Below are 20,275 nucleotides of genomic sequence, written 5' to 3'. Positions count from 1 at the left end.
CGTAGGCGGCGAGCTTGAGATGGCGCGTTGCAAAGGGGCGACTAAAGTAAGCGAGGGGTCCCGCGCCCTGGTGAAGGACGGCGCCGAACCCCGCGCCCGACGCGTCGCAGTCGACCACGAAGGTCGCGTCGAAGTCCGACATCTGCAGTACAGGCCCGGTGGTCAAGGCGCGCTTCAGCGCCTCGAATGCCGTCGTCGCATCGTCATCCCATGCAAACGCGTCTTGTCGCAAGAGATGCGTGAGCGGGGCAGCGATGATGCCGAAGTCCCGGATGAACTTCCGGTAGTAACCCGCCAGACCTAGGAAGCCTCGGAGGGCCCAGGCGGAGCGGGGAAGTGGCCACGCAGCCACGGCGGCGACCTTGTCGGCGTCCATGGCGACACTGCCCTCGGCGATGACATGGCCCAGATAGGCCACCGACGGTGCACCAAACGAGCACTTGGAGCGTTTCAGATGAAGGTGATGGAAGCGCAAAGCGTTAAGGACGATGTTGACATGCTGCAAATGTTCCGCCCATGACGAGCTGTAAATAAGAATATCATCGAAAAACACTAAGACAAACCTCCTTAGGTAGGGGCGGAGGACATCGTTCATCAACGCCTGGAAGGTGGCCGGAGCGTTCGCGAGCCCAAACGACATGACCAAAAATTCAAAATGGCCATGGTGAGTGCGGAATGCCGTCTTGGCGACATCGTCGGGGTGCATCCGCACCTGATGGTACCCGGAACGGAGGTCAAGTTTGGTGAAGAACGTCGCCCCGTGTAGCTCATCCAGCAGCTCATCAACCACCGGAATAGGAAACTTGTCTTTGGAGGTCTTGGCGTTGAGGGCCTGGTAGTCGATGCAGAAGCGCCAGGACTTGTCCGCCTTTCGCACCAGGAGGACGGGCGCTGAAAACGGCGAAGTACTGGCCCGGATGATGCCTTGTGCCAGCATGGCCGCACACTGCCGCTCCAGCTCGTCCTTCTGCAACTAGGGATAGCGGTATGGGCGCACCGCCACCGGGTCGGTACCGGGCAGCAGGTGGATGCGGTGGTCGTAGGGGCGTGCCGATGGGAGCCCCGTGGGCTCCTCAAAGACAGCGGCGTGCTGGAGAAGTAGCGCGTCCAGTAGAGGTAGCCGGGCATCTGGGGGACACCGTGGCCAGCAGTTGGACAGCAGCAGCTGGCGGTGGTGTAGTGGCGCCGTCCACCCCTTGCCAGACCACCCGACGGCCGTTCCTCCAGAACGACAGGGTGAGGGCCTCGCAGTCCCACAAGATGGGGCCCAAGGTACGGATGAAGTCGAACCCGATGATGAAGTCGAAACCGCCCAAGTTGAGGCCAATGCAGTTGATGGTGAAGTCCTCGTCGTAGATGCGAACGGGAACGTTGCGAGCGATCCCTTCACAGGGCATGCGGTCCCCGTTGGCCACCGTGATGCGAAGATGCTCCCCACCAGCGGGAACAAGGCCGAGGCGGCGCATGGTTTCCCCAGCAACAAAGTTGTGCGTCGACCCGGTGTCGAGGAGCGCGAGGAAGCGTTCGCCCTTGATCACAACGGGCAGCAGCATGGAGTTGGCGGCTCGAATCCCTGCCACAGCCTGAAGAGAGACCACGAATGCGTTCGCTGCGGGCTGCACGGGGGCCTCCTGGTCGGTCGGCAGTTCTGCCGGGGCAGCGGCCGCCGGGTCATCGTCGAGGTAGTCGTCGCACTCCAAGTAAAACAGGCGCTGACACACATGGCCGCGGACGTACGACTGGTCACAGTTAAAACACAGCCCTTGCCGGCGTCGCTCTTGCTGCTCGGCCGGCGACAAACACCGGAACTGGCGCACTGGCTAGGCCCCCTAGGCCGGGGGCTGATCCGTTGCTGCCTGCACGGGGCGCTGCTGCTGCTGCGGCGCCCATGGCGCCCGCTGTGGAGCCCGCGCACCCCGAGCTGGAGGGGGAACTGCCGGGACAGCATCCTCGAAGGCCCGCACCAAATACATGGCGGACTGGAGATCCTGGGGCGCACGCATCTGCACCTGCTTCCTGATGTGGTCTGGAAGGCCGCCCATGTACAACTCCGCCTTCCGCTGAGGGGAGAGGTCGCGGGTGTGGCAGAGAACGGCGTTGAAGCGCTCCGAGAAGTCCTGGACAGTTGTACCGAAGTGGAGGTGTGCGAGCTCAGCCAACCGAGTGCCCAGAACCGGAGGGCCGAAGCGAAGCGAACAGAGGGCCCGGAAGCGTTCCCAGGATGGCATCCCTTCATCCTGTTCCAGGGCATAGTACTATGTTTGGGCGGTGTCGCGTAGGTGATAGGACGCGAGCCAAGTCCGGGCCGAGACAGGAGTTTGCTGACCCCGAAAGAACTGCTCGCATTGGTTTAGCCAATTCAGAGGATCAACCGAGCCGTCATACGTTGCAAACTCGAGCTTGTAGAATTTCGGCCCCCCTTGGGAGACCGTGGCGAGGAACGCCGCGAGGCCATGGTCGACCGGCCCGGTCGCTGGAGTAGCCACGGGCAGGGGCGAGCCGGAGAACAACGGTCCGTCCACGCCCCCGTAGAGGACGCCGCTGGCGGAGGGTAGAACGGAGGCCGGTAGCGTTGCTGGCGGTGCGTGTGTAGATGGGAACGCTGTGGTGATCGTCGAGGATGACAACTCTGAAGCCGCTATCTGGGCACGCAGCCACTCCGGCAGGGGCGACGGCGACGCTGGCCACTGCAGGAGGTGGAGCGGGATCGGCCCGCTGTGCGGCATCCCGTAGGGGAAGGACGTCGCGGGCGCAGCCACGGTGGAAGCCGGCAGCGGAGGGTTCGGCGGTGGCACGGGCGCCTGCAGCAGTCCAGCCCACGCCGACTGCATGGAAGCCACGGAGGTGGCGATCTGATCCACCTTGGCGCCGAGGGACTCCAGGGTTAGAGGAGTTGGCACGACCGACTTCCCATCAGAGAGATCAGGCGCGGAGGTCGACGACTGTTGGGTCGACGAGGGCGCCGGCGGCAGGGAGGTTGTTGGCAGCGGAGTCGTCATCGAACCTGAGTCTGCTGATACCAGGTTGATAGGATTACGGATCCTACCAGGCACACTGCGCAGGTTGTATGGGTGAGAGGGTGGTGGCGCTGGACGGAAAGCTCGGCGGCGGCGCTCCGCCGCCGTGGTCGAGGGAGAGGAAGAGAGCGGGGGCGCAGAGAGGCAATTAGGGCAGAGAACTCCTGCTTAATTATCTCATAGAGTCTTACAAATATATATATAGCCTTCTCCTAATAATTTACAAATCACCCCCTAAATAATAATAATAATCCTATTAATAGATATAAAGATAACTGGGCTTGCAGCCCCTCTCCCAACGTCAGCCTAGCCCTGGGCAGATCTCCTCCTATATGAGATGCCGGTCATAACAGAACATGTGTAGCCATGTAGGAATCACATTGAACATGACGAGACTGTAAGGCTAGTCTCAATGAAAGTTTTCATTTCTCAGTGTTCAAAGCTGTGATGCTTTTAGATTTGATGAAGTGAGGAATGAAAGTGGATCTCTTACTGTACAATGTAGAGTGGCTCCTCTAAAACGATTATGGCTTCTCCCTTTTCAACTGGAAATCGTTCCAAATGACTTCTACTACTAAACTGTTTGGTAGGGCTACTTCAGAGGAGTATGAGCCAGAGAAGAGGTGTTTACCCGAGGGGACCTTGCATGGTGTTGTAATTATATGTGGCAATGTAAATTATATAGCTATTTGAAACTATATCTAAAACAAACACAACCACCTTTGACAAATAATATATTTTTATTATTTTTTATATATCGGTAGCTAAAATTAATTTTAAAATGAACCATCGCTGTCTTTGACCTTCCTACTTCACCGTGATGAAGGTGCTTAACGTCAGAATTGGGAACACTGGCAGCAGGCGGCGGGAAGCGGGAGTGAACGCTCGGAATACGCCTGGTTTAATTGCTTGTTTGCTGGTGTAAAAAGTTATAACTAAAAATACCATTCGTTAATTTATCGTGAGAGAAAAATACTGTTTGCTAATTTATCGTAAGAGAAAAACACTGTTAGCTGGTAGAAAAAGTACAGTTTATAAGACAAATGAAAGGTAAATTTTTAAAAATTTCCGTCATATTGAATCTTTGGATGTATGAAGCATTAAATATAAATAAAAATAAAAACTAATAGCACAGTTTATTTATAATTTGTGATATGATTTTTTTTAAACTTAGTTAGTCTATAACTAATAAAAATTGTCAAATAAAAATAAAAGTGTTATAGTAGATAAAGTAAAAAAAATACGCGAAGGTATCCGCGGCCCGTTTCTTTCCAGGTCCAGGATTAGGCTGCTCGTAGACAATAGCATCGACACCCACTAGCCACACAAGACACGGCAGACACCTCGTTGGCCGGAGGCGCGCGCCATCGCCGGTCCGCCGCCATGCTGATCCCCGTACAGTCGGCACCGCCGCCGCCGTTCTCCTCTCTCCGCTCCCTATCGTCACACTACCTCCTCCTTCCGTCCCACTTCCTTCCCCCTGGCGGTGCCGTCGTCCTTCCCCGGCTCCGCCGCGGGGACCTCGCCATCCGCATGGGCGGCGGGCCGCGCACCTACCCCGGCGGCGTGTCCAAGTGGCAGTGGAAGCGGATGCAGGCCAAGAAGGCCCGGCAGCTCCTCAAGGCGCGCCTCGCCCGCGAGCGCCAGCTCTACGAGATGCGCAAGCGCGCCGAGCTCCGCGACGCCGTCGCGCACCTCGAGCGGCCCTGGGACCCGGACTCCTCCTCCTCCTCCGCCGCCGCCGCCGACGCGTCCGCCGTGGCTCCCAACTTGCTCTCCGTCGCGGCCGAGGACCAGCTTAGGGCGCTCGCCGACCGCTTCCACCGCCCCGGCGGCGTCGACCTCTGGAACGACCGCGACGGGCCCCGGGTCTTCGCGTCCCCGGCCACAGGCACGGCCTCTGCCAGGTTCTTCCCCAGGAACGCCTTTCACAGCATCCAACCCTACGCGCTCGTCAGCTCCGGTGGCGAGGCGAGCGCGCTGCATGGAGGTCCGCAGGGTGTTCGTAGGAATGCCGCGGAGGATGAAGCGTACAGCATTACTACTGATGGCGAGCCTGCGGTTGAACTCACGGAAAGGGATGATGGAACATGGGAGCCTGTGAGTGCCCTCGGTGACGCCGATGACAGCACTGCCGGTGACTGGACCTCAGATGATGACGACGACGACAACGATGCTATTTCTGAATCAGAGGGCATGGGAGATGTCGGTTCTTGGCGCGAGCGACGAGCCATGGTTACAAGAAAGGGAAAGGGCAATAGTGTGGCAAGATGGGAAGCTGCAGGTGCAATGGCTGCAGGCAGCGGCAATTACAGAGGTTGGAGTGGCGATGCTTTCTTCTCGGACTCGGAAGGAGCAAGAGAAGGTCATCGTGAGCAAAGGTGGCAGGAGAGAAGCACCAGTGCAAGTCCAAGGAAGCAGGCCAATGGGAGATGGACTGGCTTGAAGACCACAGCGGGCAGCCATGTAAGGCAGAGGGGGAGAACAGGTGCTGGTTCCTTCTCTGAATCTGAGGTGGTCCGTGGCCGCTCCGAGCCGAAATGGAGAGCAAGCAAGGGCAAGAGAGATGATGGAACAAGGAATGGTGCCGGCAGGTGGAATGCTCCTAAAAAGGATTGGGTGGGTGATGGGTTTGATTCAGAATCAGACAGTGCGAGAGGGAGGGAACTGGGACCAAGACGAGGAGCCAGAAATAAGATGAATGGAAGTGATGGTCTTAGAGGAAGATCGAAACCCAAGTACAGTGCTAATGCCAACGGCGGGGAGAAGCTGTTCAAGTACTTGAAGGGTGACCCGCACGCGAACAGCAGCAATGGCTTCGGTGAGGATTTGGAGGCACCCAAATGGAAGCCGAGAAGAATGAATCGAGCTAGGAACAACAACAACAATGGTGGCAGAGATGGTGACATGGGTGGGCGACTCAGACGAGGTGTGGGTGTGGATGGAGGGGCAGGACGGCAACGGCCACAGGCGAATCCAATGAATAACAGGGGAGATGGCCGCGAGGATGGTGGGCGTAAGACGAGCAGGAATGGAGGACGGCGGCTCTGGGGAGACGAATACTCGCTGCGGCCAACGTCGGAATTGCGCGGCTCTTGGTCGGACACAGGGTCTGATGGATTGTAGGTAGCACGGCACCGTAGCAGAGACAGACTGACGTGATCTCTTTGTGCTAACATTTGTAAAACTACACCTCTGTTTGAAAAGTAATGTCTGATATTTATAGCTTATTTTGCTGCTCCGCTGGCAATGTACAACACCAAATCAACAGTGAACAGCTCAGGCCTTGTTTAGTTCTATTTTTTTTTTGCAAAATAGACACTCTAATACTTTCGTTTGTATTTAATAAATATTATCCAATCATGAACTAACTAGACTCAAAAAATTCGTCTCGCAAATTATAGATAAACTATGTAATTAGCTATTTTTTTATTTATATTTAATGCTCCATATGCCGTAAGATTCGATATGACAGGTAATTAAAAAAATTGCAAATTTTTTTGGGAACTAAATAAGGCCTCAGCAAAATTTTAACGGAAACTGAGTTCAGGTGGAGATAACACTTGCAAATTGCAAAATCAAATAAAATCATAAAAGATACCCAGGATTCTTGAATTACACGAGCATCGTCAGATCCAGATACCAAGTATTAACATAGGGTTTCAAGACAATAGTTGGACCAAATGGGCAAGTCTACCTGGTCACAGATTACAACATGGTCATGGCTGACCTTATGAGCTCAAACTGTAAAAAGATCAACACCAGTGCTTGGTAGAGTTGGCTCCAGCTACTTGACCTGCAACATATAATATCACCAATTAGTCACACAAATATAATTATTGGATTATGATGAAAACCCAGAGCAAGCTAGCACCCTTTTCCCCTAAGACCCAACCAGAAACAGAGTTTGAGCACAAGTTAATCAAGTGTAGAAATGTCAGAAGAAAAAAGCATATTCATAACCCACAAACCATAAGGCCAATAACCAAATCGTGAGGTATACTTTGGATTTCATTTGCAGAGATGTGCTGTGAATTTTAACCAACCCCAGCATAATATAAGCAAACGCCCTCAAAACTAATATACTCAGGTCCACTTTGGAACGCAGGGATTGAAAAAAATGCAGAAATAGGAAAAACACACGAATAGGATAGGAATGCATATGTAAAACAGGGGAATGAAAAACAAATTTTTGTACGAATATGTGTTTGGATGAACCGCAGGAAAAACACAGGAAACAACAATGAGGTTTGAGTGGATGTTTTTTTCCCCATGGTTTTCTGTGAAATCAGACACAAAGGTAAGTTTTCTATGTTTTCCCTGCAAGTTATTTCTGCAAACCAAGGACACTACAGTAACTCTATCTATAGGGAAAAAAAACTCTATCTATGGAATGGGCATACCAGGCCTATCCAAGCCCGTTACAGCTCCTACACTACTAGTAACACAAAACGATACTGCACTCATGGCTCTTGTCTTCCTCCATACCACCCAGACCTTGATCGAAAAAATAAACAGTGTTGCTGCCGTGCGGTCGCCCAACCACCTCTCAGCTTGTTCAGGAAGAGCAAGTTCCCAATTGTTGTAGACCCTTATCGATCCTATCTGATATGTTTCTAGTCCGATGGGGAGGTCGACAGCATTGGATGTTTGAGTCAGAGGGTCGTGATTGTGCCATGGGATTTGATGCCAGGGCAGAGCCTCAAACAATCTGTGCTTTCTACCATTCCCCTTACATTTGAAGTGTAAGTTGATACCATGTACATTAACATTTGTAGTGCACCAACCAAAAACTATCTTATTGGTAAGTGATTAGTCTTACATTTGAGTGAGTTCCTCCAGAATTGATGGCCTTGATGCTCAGAATTAAGTTAGCAGACAACTAAGTGCAGTATTAACTACCAGTGCGGAAGATAAATGTTTATGAGTTGCCAGTGGTTTGGCATTTCTCTCGAATCTGAAATAGTTAAGCTGGTCTGTCACGACTGATAGATAGAAGTGTGTAGTTGTGAGTTGTGAAATGGTCTCCCAAGATTTCTGAAGAAGTCTAACCCTTCCATAGATATTATGTTTAATGTACTAGTTCCCGATCAGTGTGTCAACATATGCTATTTAACAGATGATGAATGCATACAGAGACGCATTCTGGTCCCAAAGCTTTGGGGAAAATAATCCGCGCAGGCTAATCATTTCAGTTCAGTTTAATCCAAACAGGCTGTTGTATCCAGTGTGCGAATTCATAACCCGATATAAAGGAAACAATAGAACACAATGCCGAAATGACAGATCTACATGAACAAACCCTATCAAATCCTAAAAATGGATCGTCCAATCCAAGCCTGACCAAACAAACTCATTTCCCCGTGTAGACAAGGGGGCGGGCACGGGTGGGGGCTTTACCTTGGAGTCACGGATCCCGGCCGGCGATCTAGTGGTGGTCGCCGGAGGGGCGGGAGAGGCGGTTGTAGGCGGCCTCGCCGACGAGGTAGATCCCGAAGGCGACGATAGCGATGCCGAGCCCCGGTGTGGCGTGGCGCAGCTGATTCCCCACCATCGGGTGCCTCCTCCACTCGTCCCTCCGCCGGAAAAACTCCCCAGTCGCGTTGAGTCCCTTCCCTCCGCTCGCCATCGCCTCCGCCGCTCTCTCTCTCTCTCTCTCTCCCCTCTCCCCCAAATGTTCGAAGCAGGAAGAATGGAAGATAGGGCAAATGGGCAACCACGCGCAAAATAACCCAAGCCCAGGTGATATATGCCGCCCGGCCTGGGCTCACACGGCCCAAGCCCTGCTGCCCGTACGACCTGTTCCGTCCCGTTGTGACAGCGCGAGTTTCTCCTCTCGGGCTTCTTCTGGTTCAGACGTTGAGCAGCTCTATGCCTCTATGGCTCTATCTCATGGCGATGGCGACCTCGTCGGCGCCGCGGCTCCCGAAGCCCGCACTCCGAGCTGCGTCCTCTTCTTCTCTCCACACCCCGAATCCAAGGTCCAGGCGACAGCGAGCCACCTCCGAACAGCACGACCAACACGTCGACAGCAAGTGGCGGAGGCAGCCGAGGGCCCCGCCTCGGCGCGGCGAGGGACCCAAGAGGCGCCTGCGCAGCCTCATCCAGCGCGAGGAGATCGACGACGCGCTCGCGCTCGTCGATTCCATTGCCTCCGGCGGCGGCAGCGGGAAGTGCCTGCCCCTGCCCGTCGTCCCCTGCAACATCCTCATCAAGCGGCTGTGCTCGGGCGGCCGCGTCGCCGACGCGGAGCGCGTGTTCGCGACGCTCGGCGCCTCCGCCACCGTCGTCACCTACAACACCATGGTCAACGGGTACTGCCGCGCCGGCCGGATCGAGGACGCGCGCCGCCTCATCAGCGGCATGCCGTTCCCGCCGGACACGTTCACCTTCAACCCGCTCATCCGCGCGCTCTGCGTCCGCGGGCGCGTCCCTGACGCCCTCGCGGTGTTCGACGACATGCTCCACCGGGGGTGCTCCCCTAGCGTCGTCACCTACAGCATCCTCCTGGACGCCACCTGCAAGGCGAGCGGCTACAGGCAGGCCATGGTGCTCCTCGACGAGATGCGCGCCAAGGGCTGCGAGCCGGACATCGTCACGTACAATGTCCTCATCAATGCCATGTGCAACGAGGGCGATGTTGATGAAGCTCTGAATATCTTGAGCGACTTGCCGTCCCATGGATGCAAACCTGATGCTGTCACCTACACACCTGTGTTGAAGAGTTTGTGTGGCTCTGAACGGTGGAAGGAGGTTGAGGAGCTCTTCGCTGAGATGGCCAGCAACAAATGTGCTCCAGATGAAGTGACATTCAACACAATAGTCACTTCTCTGTGTCAGCAAGGCTTAGTTGATCGTGCAATTAAAGTTGTTGATCATATGTCAGAGCACGGATGCATCCCTGATATTGTCACATACAGCAGTATTCTTGATGGTTTGTGTGACGTAGGGCGTGTTGATGATGCGGTTGAATTGTTAAGCAGACTGAAATCCTACGGGTGCAAACCTGATACAATTGCCTATACCACTGTTTTGAAGGGCCTGTGCAGCATAGAACAATGGGAGCATGCTGAGGAGCTCATGGCTGAGATGGTCTGCAGCGATTGTCCCCCCGATGAAGTGACATTCAACACAGTAATTGCTTCTCTATGTCAGAAAGGGTTGGTTGATCGTGCAATCAAAGTTGTTGAACAAATGTCAGAGAATGGTTGCAACCCTGATATTGTCACATACAATAGTATTATCGATGGTTTGTGCAATGAAAGGTGTATTGATGACGCCATGGAATTGTTGAGCAATCTGCAGTCATATGGGTGCAAGCCTGATATAGTTACCTTTAACACTTTATTGAAGGGTTTGTGTAGTGTTGACCGGTGGGAGGATGCTGAGCAGCTCATGGTTAATATGATGCACAGTGATTGTCCCCCTGATGCAACGACATTCAATACAGTAATCACTTCTTTATGCCAGAAAGGATTACTTCTTCAAGCAATTGAAACTCTGAAGATAATGGCTGAGAATGGTTGCATTCCAAACCAATCTACCTATAACATAGTAGTCGATGCACTTCTGAAGGCTGGAAAGACTCAGGAAGCCCTTAAGCTGCTGAGTGGCATGACAAATGGTACTCCAGATTTGATTACTTATAATACAGTAATTTCCAATATTACCAAGGCCGGGAAAATGGAGGAAGCTCTTGATTTGTTGCGTGTGATGGTCTCTAACGGCCTTTCCCCAGATACGATTACATACAGATCTTTAGCATATGGTATCTGTAGAGAAGATGGAACTGACAGGGCAATTAGAATGCTCTGTAGACTGCAAGATATGGGCTTGTCACCTGACGCTACATTCTATAATGATATTCTTCTTGGTTTTTGTCAAAATTGGAGAACAGATATAGCCATTGATTGCTTTGCTCATATGGTCTCCAGTGGCTGCATGCCTGATGAATCAACCTACATTATACTCCTTGAGGCTCTTGCTTATGAGTGTCTTTTGGATGAGGCAAAACAACTTCTAGTCAACCTGTGTTCTCTAGGCGTTCTAGATAAGAGCTTGATTGAGGAAGAAAGCCACTATTCATAGACTGAACATGCATGTTAACCGTGATGTGATTAAGTTGATAGTGGGTTTGCTTACTGTAGTACAAAGCGCTGAAATGACTGCTTTGGACCTTTAAAAAAAAGGGTTGCTTTGGATCCTTTCAAGGCAGGAGGGATTGTGCATACGTTGTATAGCTTAGGTTCAAAATTTCCATGCACAAAGTTGTTATCCATCTTTCGCTGTTCACAGTACTACCATTCAATTCTCCCTTCCAACAAATGTTCGAGTTTCGTCCAGATTCAGTGGTAATACGTGTAGTTGTAACAGTATGCTAATTGAACAGTTTCACCCTTTTCTTTTCCTCAAGTGCTTATGTTCCAATCTTTCCTTTTGCCTTATCTGGGTGGTCTGGTCTAGCGGAAGTGTTAGGGAGCCAGACAACCTTTTGCTGCAGGAACGTTCAGATAGATTTTCGGTGGCATGTGGTGATGCTGTACAGGTGAAAGCCTGATGATATTAGAAGCATTACCTACTTGGTTACTGACAAAGTAGCAAGCGATACATGTCTTGCCTGAGCAGCGAAATGAATGAAATTTTTGAGCTTGCCCACACGAGTATTAAGGCCTTGTTCAGTTCCGTATTTTTTTTGTACTGTATTTTTTTTTACTATAGCACTTTCGTTTTCATTTGATAGTTATTATCCAATCATAAACTAACTAAACACAAAAGATTCATCTCGCGATTTACAGGTAAACTATGTAATTAGTTTTTGTTTTCATTTATATTTAATGCTTCATACATGTGCCGTAAGATTCGATGTAACGAAAAATCTTGAAAAGTTTTTAGTTTTTAGGGTGAATTAAACAATAAAATGCCATGCCTCCAGGAGGAACGTATGTATGCCTCCAGGATGGCCTCAGCAGTGAAGCTCATGGCTCAGATAGTCAGATCAGGTGATAAACAGGAGGAAATTATCATACACACTAAGCAGCACTTAATTACTGAACATGAGTTTCCAAACTCCAGCAGTTCATCCGACACTACGATGACAGCAGTCAGCCTGCTAACACAACACATCACCACTAGCTACCATGTCCCTTACCAGTTTACAACACGACGAGACATACAACAGCCGGCACAAGCACCGGTCTGCTAAACAGGTGAAGCGGTTCTAATGACACACCGCTTCACTGCTCCTAATGATTCTAAATGCTTCCGTTAACTGGGAGCAAGTCCTGTCCCAGGCCAGGGTTGCCGGTCATTCCCGGCTCCGCTTGGTGCTGCAGCTGGGACACTTGTACTGCTTGATGTGCTCCGCCTTCGCTGGGGTGATGCGGACACACTTGCCATGGAACCACTTCTCGCAGACATCGCAGCAGATCCAGAACTCCCCGTTCGCATAGCTCTCCCCACAGGACCCACACAGGTACGCCTGGTCCTCCTCCTCTGCGTCCTCATGGCCGCTGTCCTCCTCTTCTTTTGGGTGGGTTGGCTTCGCAGGCTTACTGTTAGAGTTGGTCTGTTTTGATGGCTGCAAGAGATGGCAGGATAAACGAGCCAGGGGTTACATTAACAGCATTAGCAAGATGTAATGCATATGGGATGTAGCACATATACACACAAAAGATATTTACTTACTTTAGAGTTAGATTTGCTGCTTTTGCTGCTGCCATTGGGGGCTTTCGATTGCTTCTTAGCAACCCCCGTCACAACTTCATAAACAGTGGGCAGGTTATTAATCATGGTGAAGAGCCTTCTCCTGAAATCCAAATGCCACCAATGAATTATCATTTCAGTTCTCTTGTTCTCCAATAACTACTCCCAGTGTCCCAAATTATAGGTAGTTTTGGCCTTTCTAGGTACATAAGCTTTTGCTATGCACCTAGATATACACTATGTCTAAGATACTAGAAAAGCCAAAGCGACCTATAATTTGGAACAGAGATAATAGCTTCTTTTTTTTTTCTTTTTTTCCCTACAGAACGAATAAAAGCTGGAACATTTGATACATCTTTACACTAGAATTCGTGGATCCTACCCTAACGATTGCAAGATCAGTAAGCAATTCTATTTGGAAGCAAAAATTCGATTTGAAACCTTATCAAGTTAAAATATAACACCACTGTTATTTAATCTAGTAAAGATTTTTTTTTGATAAAGTAAATAGTTATTACATATTTGGTGAATATCTCTGCACAGATGCATAATAACTGGCTACATATTTTTTTTAAATCACATAAATTTTCCAACAAGAAAGAAGTAGGGGCATCATGAGCAAAAGAATGGAAGATAGATAACTACAGATATAATAAATTGAAATAAATAGACTATCTAACCAAGGAACCCCATCTCCTCACCTAAAAATGGGACACCCCACAACTGTGGAATAATGGCAGGTAGCCTTCCACTGAGCACAGCCTTAAATACTCCTCCATAGCTCTGAACTCTCCAATTCCCTACATCATTTTCCTAATGCACCACCACAACACTCTTCCCCACAAAGCCCACCAATCCCTCTCCAATCTCCAGTTTCCACGACAGTAACTGATGCCTCCACAACCTGTGGAAGCAACATATGCCACCTGAACCACTCCCACAGATGCATCTATCCAACCCGTGGGAAGCAACATATGCATTTTTGCGACAGTAACTGGTGCCTCCACAACCTGTGGAAGCAACATATGCATCTCCCAGCTAGCATCCCACCAACCAGAGTACTAGACCCCCTGCCCCCCCACATCCTGAATCACTCCATCACAAGACACAAGAACAATATACATTTCCCCATAGTTTGTGTCAAGAAAAATATTTTCCAAAATAATATGAAATAAATTATGAAAGTAAATCTGTGATCAAAGACATCTGAGTTCCATATGGCAATAAAAAGTATGAAAGGAAAACACAGTTACAGTAGAGGGGTGAACAAAAGGAAAAAAATAAGTAATTAAACTTTCACAATGAAAACAAAACACAAACCTGGCCTCTTTATCAAATCCAAAGCGAGCACCAAAGTAGAATGCAACGGACAGGAGCCATGCATCACTATGAACTGCAACTAGAGACAGCCAATCTTTTTCGATCATTCCATCACGTGCAAAGTTTATCCCCAGTGCGGGTTCTGGAAGCTCAGGAGGTACTTCCTCAGCTGGAAGAGTGACCTCCCAAGTCTCATTTGGCAAACCATAAAGGCACAAGTTCTCTTTCTCTGGCACAAGAAGGACAGCATTATGTCAACATGACAAAACAAAGGAAATGGAATCTAATCTGTTCACGTCACCAATTATGGCATATTACTGAACATCAGTAGACAGCAGAGCAAGGATGCTATTAAAAAAATGTTCATCAAGTAAAACAGATGCTGCAATAATGTACGAAGCCACTTTACTCATAGCTGTTTTCCATGAATGTACATCAGGATTAGTTGTTGACATTGAGCAATATTAGGCCGGTCACCATTGATGTCTGCATCTGACTTTTATCTTGTCTCCACTTCACACTTCTTCCTACAATTTGTAATTTCTTCTACTAACATATGTTACTTCTCATTCCTTTTTCATACACAGGAGGGCAACCTGGAAAAACCAGGTTACGTGATATATCAAGTCAAAGGCACTAGATCAATTTAGTTAGCTTTTATAGTTTAACCAGATTTCAATCCTCACAGCAGCACTAACAGATTTGTAGCTCAAAACAACATCTATCTGAGGGTTTAAATGAATACATCCATGGTAACCAATGAGTACAGTTCATCTCCACTGAGGCTGCAACTTTCAGCAAATACCGACATACGCCAACCTGGGCCAAATGATCACATGTCCCGTTACAGTGATTGGTCAATCCCGTTTATTACGTAAGGTACATGTTCTGCTACGTACAACCCAAATGCATAATGAAAACGAGATGCAAATTGGTCAATCACCTTTATTATGTATCGTACATGGTTTTTTACGTTCAACACAAGCATTATGCGTGTCAACGGAAATGCAAATGACCGTAGCTGTAGCATATTCCAGGACTTTAAATTACCTAACCATGACATTTACCAAGCACTTCCTTTAATTGATGTGCTCATCTATCGCAAGTTTCTTTAGCTTAAGGCCTTGAATTGATGATCTAAACACACCAGAGGGCGAAATTAAAACGCAACATGTGTGGCAGTCACACTGAAGCTTACATATCTGACAAAAGTTAAGGACTAACCAGACCAACTAATGGTCATTAAGAATCCGACGAAACCCTAAACGGCAACCGGATCGAGCTCCATAAACGAACGCTGGATGGGCATATAGTGAAAGGCGAAGCTTAGCACGAAGATACGAGCAGCACAGACGGAAGGAAAAAGAAAAAGAAAAACAAAGGGGAGGAACCAAGTCGAGCGCGTCACCTGGATCGCACTGCTGATAGAACTTCTCCACATCTGCGCGCACCACGGAAGCAGGAACAGCGTCAGCGAAGCCTCCACAGACCAAAGAGGACAAAGAGGAGGAGGCTGGAAATGCGTGAGGCTAGCTGACCCGTGGTGAGCGCCTTGACGATGCCGGCGCGGCGCGCGCGGAAATCGCGGAAGACGTCCTCGGGGGAGCGCGTGTGGTGGTGCACCGCCGCAGCGCCTCCTCCGTCGCCGTCCATCGCCGGCCACCGTGTCCCCTTGGCTAGGGTTTGGGGGGAAGCGACGGCAGCAGTGGGGGTGTGGTGGTGGTGGACTGGTAGTGGAGGGAGGGAGCAGAAGAGGATTAGAGAAGGCGAGGCGAGGAGCGCAATACCGCGGTGCGAGAATAGGAAGATTTCAGAGGGGCAAATTGGGAAAAAGCGGAATCCACGAGGTGCTCGTCGTCCAAAACATTTTCCACTTCGCTTTCAAGGAGAGGATGAGTGGGCCCGTGAACTGGGCTCGGCTTTCGGCGCACTACAGAAGGAGGAATGGGCCCACCTGGCTGATCAGGATTGGCTTGATGACGGACGTGACGTGATTGGGCCGGGCTTTTCCTCACCAAATCACGGGCCGCATCTGCTGCAAACGAGCCCATTTGAGTTGCCTTCCGTGTTCCACTTCGCTTGCCGGCTCCTTCCTCTTCTTTCGTCGCTCTCGCTCTCGGACTCGGACTACGGTTCAGTGAAGCGGCTAGGAAATTGGCAGTTTGTCAGCGCAATCTGCAAATGGCGGAGGCGGAGGCGACGGCGGGGCGACTGAGGCTGTACTCGTACTGGCGCAGCTCGTGCTCCCACCGCGCCCGCATCGCTCTCAATCTCAAAGGTGCGTGCTGCTCGACCACCACCGCTTAATCGGACTCGGCCCATCGTCTGTCTATTGGACGGATTGGGGGCATTCGGTTGGGTTGATTCGATGTGCGCTTGAACGCTGTTTCTTTCTGCAGGTGTGGAGTACGAGTACAAGGCGGTGAACCTTCTCAAGGGCGAGCAGTCTGATCCAGGTGTGTTGTGTTGGTTATGCTACCTACTACCTTATGCTACAATTGCTTGAACACCGAGTATTAGGTACCTATTGCAAATGTCATTTTGCTCGCCTTCACTTATGAGTGTGGTTCTGCTGTGTTAATTAAATTGTTCTAGACGATTTTGTAGAACAAACGAAGCTGGTTGAAAATAGGTTATGCAGGGAGTCTTGTTCGGAAAGTCGCTAATTGGTTGATCTTTGTGAGAAGCAGAATTTGTCAAGCTTAATCCTATGAAGTTCGTCCCTGCGTTGGTTGATGGCGATTCTGTAATCGGTGACTCTTACGCGATAGCATTGGCAAGTATTGAGATTTTGCGTTTATTGTCTTAGTATTGGTTATCGCTTGACTCACTTGTTGCTTTATGGGCTATGCAGTATTTGGAGGACAAGTACCCTGAGCCTCCTCTTCTACCTCACGACCTTCAAAAGAAGGCTTTGAATCACCAGGTAATGATGGATTCTGTAACCCATTTTTTTCATGAATGCAACCACATATTGTTGAAGGTGGCATATGACTGCTCAAACTAGCTGGTGGAAATTCAGGACAGAACATTGTTACTATGAGGATAAAATAATAATTTGGCACTATACAGACGAACATAATAAAGTGGCATGTTAATTATGCAATTTGTTTACAATTTTTTTTTTGGGCATTTCATGCCTTTCTGAGAGATTTTGCTTCTTTTGTACTGCAATCCAGACTTATGGAAATACTGTACCCTTTCATAGGCACACACATTTTAGTTGGTGAAGCCACTAAATAAGTAGCACAACAGTGGTGGTAAACGGGGAATAATTCAGTAGCTTAATTAAATTGCAGATATGGTTCATCGTGAGCCTACATGTGGCATTAGTCCACATGCTAGTGATGCAATGGATGGTAGTTTCCCACCCACTGTTATGGTTCAGACAATCTTGCCCAAAAGGAATGAGTGGTAAATGAAAATGCCTATTTCAAAGCGACATGACTGTTGATGCTGAGCATGTGGAAAGACAGAACATGACATTGTTAATTCCAAATGCATATAATATCATGAAATTCATTATGGCCTGTGCTGCACATGTACGGAGTGGATAAGTACTCAACAAACAATCTAAGCAGCAAAGGATAAAGAGTATAAATGCTAGAGATAAAGCACAAGTAAAACAATTACGGCTGGAGTTATTGGAGTCCATGCATGCATGTGCAACTCCTTTTTTCCGCAAGGCAAGTTTGTTGTCAGCCAGCACACAGGCTGATACAGCACAGGACACAATGAAATACAATAGCTATTCGCTATATAGTCTATACAGTATAATAGAAGTCGACTATTTAAATGGTAATTTGTACTTAAAACAGTCTCATTGTTATTTTTTATTAGGTATTTGAAGTGTTAATAGCGCCAAAGTTGCAGTTAGTGACTTATTGCTCTACCATTTATGTACATCTTGATCTCCATAAGTCAAATTGGCCCCCTCCTAAAAGTTTTTCCTAGCTCCACCACTGTCACCAGTCATGCCACTTTGAAACAGGCATTTTCATATACCACTCATTTCCTTTTGGTTAAGATTGTCCATTACCGTTGCAGTGGATTTCAAATTAATCCATTGCATCACTAGTGTGCAGCACAAACCCATATAGTTTAGCAAGGTCTGATCAGAGTCTGGAATAACATGTGGTGTATGGTTTTTTCGTTTTGTTTTTCTTGACCACCAATTCATCATGCTTAACATGAACTTTCTATCTTTGTATGGCAGATTGCAAGCATTGTAGCTTCTGGTATTCAACCTCTCCATAACCTCACAGTGTTGGTAAGTATATTGTACTTTGTTTCTTGGCATTTGTGGTTATTTGTGTAGAAATAGATTGATCTCCGCACCTTAGTTGAGTTTTATAGTGAAATAGGATTCCCAGTTCTCCGCCTGCATTGTGCAATTATACAATTCCTTTTCTGCAGATTGATTCTGTGTTGAGACAACTTGTTTGTAAAATATACGTACAGTTTGTTTAAAGAATATAAGCTGCTTTTTTCAAGAAAAAGATGGGCAATTCCAGCCTCTGCAGCTGCACACAGCCAATTTTACAAAAGTTTCAGCTCAATTGCTGATGAGTAACATAGAGGAAAGAGCGCACTCAAATAGAAGAAAATCAAATGCAAAGTTTCTGTATGGGGACATTATTTGATCCATTGCTTCCATATTTGCAGAGGTTCATTGACCAAAAGGTTGGTGCAGGGGAGAGTGTCTTGTGGACTCAACAACAAATCGAGAGAGGTTTCACAGGTTGTTTAACACACATAACCGTCCTTTACTGATTGAATAACTACTACTTTTGCTGCATTACTTTGATCAAGCAATATTGTTCGCCTTGCAATTCTGTTGTATTACTATTACATCATTATAGAAATTCACTCATAGTTCTCTTAGTTTAGTTGCTGAATATATTGTTGCTCAACTTATTTTCGTTTTGTTTAACATGTATCGCTTTTGTGCGTGTTTACTATTTTGTGACATGCTCATTTTCCCTAATGGTTTAGCTATTGAGAGCCTAATACAACTAAAAGGCTGTGCTGGGAAGTATGCGACAGGAGATGAAGTCCAACTGGTACGTTTGCTTGCCAGATACTCCATTTGTCACCCTTTTTTAGAATGGGTTATTTTCCCATTGTTGTGAATCTTCCTTTGTAGCTGTTCTGGAATGAAGTGGTATCATATTGATTTAACCCTACTGTTCTTTTGGCAATCTAGCACTCGCTGGTGGTGTGTGTGTGTGTGAAGGGAAAACAACTGAATTGAAAAAAAAAATGAAGGAGCATCAGCAATTTTGCTCTATTCTCAAGAAAAGTAATTTTTTTATGGTTTTCTGAAAGTTTAAGATGACAATGTTATTCCATGCTTATTCTAAAGGAGAGGGTATGTGTTTATGGGATAAGTATTTTTAGAACCCATTATGCACGTTTTGTTACTTTTGTACAGTTGTCTCTGAAACTATAAAGCTCCTAGTAGAATGGGAATGCATTATGATACAAATTCCTGAAGTATTTATGCAGAATTGAAACTAGAATGTGTTCTTTGGGGCCAACAAACCCGCTATTTATCAAATCGCCCTTCTATCTGTTATAGGTTTGTTTACAAATACTGGGTTTATTGCCAATAGATCCGCTACCATTTGATTCAATTGTCTTTTCGTTCTTTCTTCACATGCAGGCAGATGTATTCCTTGCACCCCAGATCTATGCAGCCATTGAACGCACTAAAATTGACATGGTACCGCTTTCCTCTTGCCATACAAATGTAAATCATTGTCTCCAATATTTTTTCAATCAAACAACTGCTAATGAAACGTGCTTCTTTGCCGCAGTCAAATTACCCCATTCTTGCTAGGCTTCACTCGGAGTACATGGCACACCCTGCATTTGAAGCAGCGCTCCCTCGCAGGCAACCAGACGCCCCTTCCTCTTCCTAGGAACTGCACGCTGTTTGCTCCGGCGTCCTAGTGTAGTATTACTGTAATGTTCCTCTGAATATACAGATTTGGAGTTGTTCCGGTTACTTCTATCTATAAGAATAAGTACAGATTTTCCTCTGCAAAGTGCATATAATTTTGTGATTTCAGAGACTATCAGCATGAACCGTCGTTCTGGATCTGCCGATCTGGTCGTCCTCTCGTGCCTGTCCGCTGGTCTGAAAAATCATGTCTGAAAATACTGTTCGCTGTTTTATCATGAGAGAAAAATATTGTTGACTGGCAGAAAAAATATGGCTGATAAGACAAGTA

General features: G+C 48.1%; 5 protein-coding genes across 6 annotated transcripts; 3 read left to right on the top strand and 2 right to left on the bottom strand.

Annotated features, from left to right (window-relative positions):
- LOC8068913 (hornerin) lies at positions 4,299–6,314 on the top strand. The gene has a single exon (XM_021458412.1). The coding sequence runs from the start codon at positions 4,401–4,403 to the stop codon at positions 6,141–6,143; it is 1,743 nt and encodes a 580-aa protein (XP_021314087.1). The 5' UTR covers positions 4,299–4,400; the 3' UTR covers positions 6,144–6,314.
- LOC8072593 (NADH dehydrogenase [ubiquinone] 1 beta subcomplex subunit 3-B) lies at positions 6,575–8,758 on the bottom strand. The gene is made up of 2 exons (XM_002452254.2): positions 8,418–8,758; positions 6,575–6,813 (listed from the first exon to the last, which is right to left on the bottom strand). The coding sequence occupies exon 1, from the start codon at positions 8,644–8,646 to the stop codon at positions 8,446–8,448; it is 201 nt and encodes a 66-aa protein (XP_002452299.1). The 5' UTR covers positions 8,647–8,758; the 3' UTR covers positions 6,575–6,813; positions 8,418–8,445.
- Positions 8,862–11,672, top strand: LOC8068912 (pentatricopeptide repeat-containing protein At1g09900). The gene has a single exon (XM_002453976.2). It carries the CDS (start codon positions 8,889–8,891, stop codon positions 11,103–11,105), a length of 2,217 nt encoding a protein of 738 aa, XP_002454021.2. The 5' UTR covers positions 8,862–8,888; the 3' UTR covers positions 11,106–11,672.
- LOC8072592 (PHD finger protein ALFIN-LIKE 7) lies at positions 12,018–15,885 on the bottom strand. 2 transcript variants are annotated; one of them, XM_002452253.2, is made up of 5 exons: positions 15,578–15,885; positions 15,448–15,480; positions 14,040–14,268; positions 12,702–12,822; positions 12,018–12,594 (listed from the first exon to the last, which is right to left on the bottom strand). In XM_002452253.2, exons 1-5 carry the CDS (start codon positions 15,690–15,692, stop codon positions 12,322–12,324), a joined length of 771 nt encoding a protein of 256 aa, XP_002452298.1. In that variant the 5' UTR covers positions 15,693–15,885; the 3' UTR covers positions 12,018–12,321. The 2 variants fall into 2 exon arrangements, with proteins under 2 accessions (XP_002452298.1, XP_021314899.1); XM_021459224.1 differs by lacking the exons at positions 15,448–15,480; positions 15,578–15,885 and adding an exon at positions 14,449–15,441.
- On the top strand, positions 16,084–20,144 carry LOC8068911 (glutathione S-transferase Z1). The gene is made up of 9 exons (XM_002453975.2): positions 16,084–16,317; positions 16,439–16,495; positions 16,730–16,815; positions 16,894–16,965; positions 18,256–18,309; positions 18,705–18,780; positions 19,035–19,102; positions 19,705–19,764; positions 19,859–20,144. The coding sequence occupies exons 1-9, from the start codon at positions 16,221–16,223 to the stop codon at positions 19,961–19,963; spliced, it is 675 nt and encodes a 224-aa protein (XP_002454020.1). The 5' UTR covers positions 16,084–16,220; the 3' UTR covers positions 19,964–20,144.

The sequence above is a fragment of the Sorghum bicolor genome, chromosome 4 (assembly GCF_000003195.3).
Source record: "Sorghum bicolor cultivar BTx623 chromosome 4, Sorghum_bicolor_NCBIv3, whole genome shotgun sequence".
NCBI lineage: Eukaryota > Viridiplantae > Streptophyta > Magnoliopsida > Poales > Poaceae > Sorghum > Sorghum bicolor.
The sequence above is the reverse complement of the archived record's forward strand: the minus strand, read 5'-3'. Positions and strand labels throughout refer to the sequence as shown.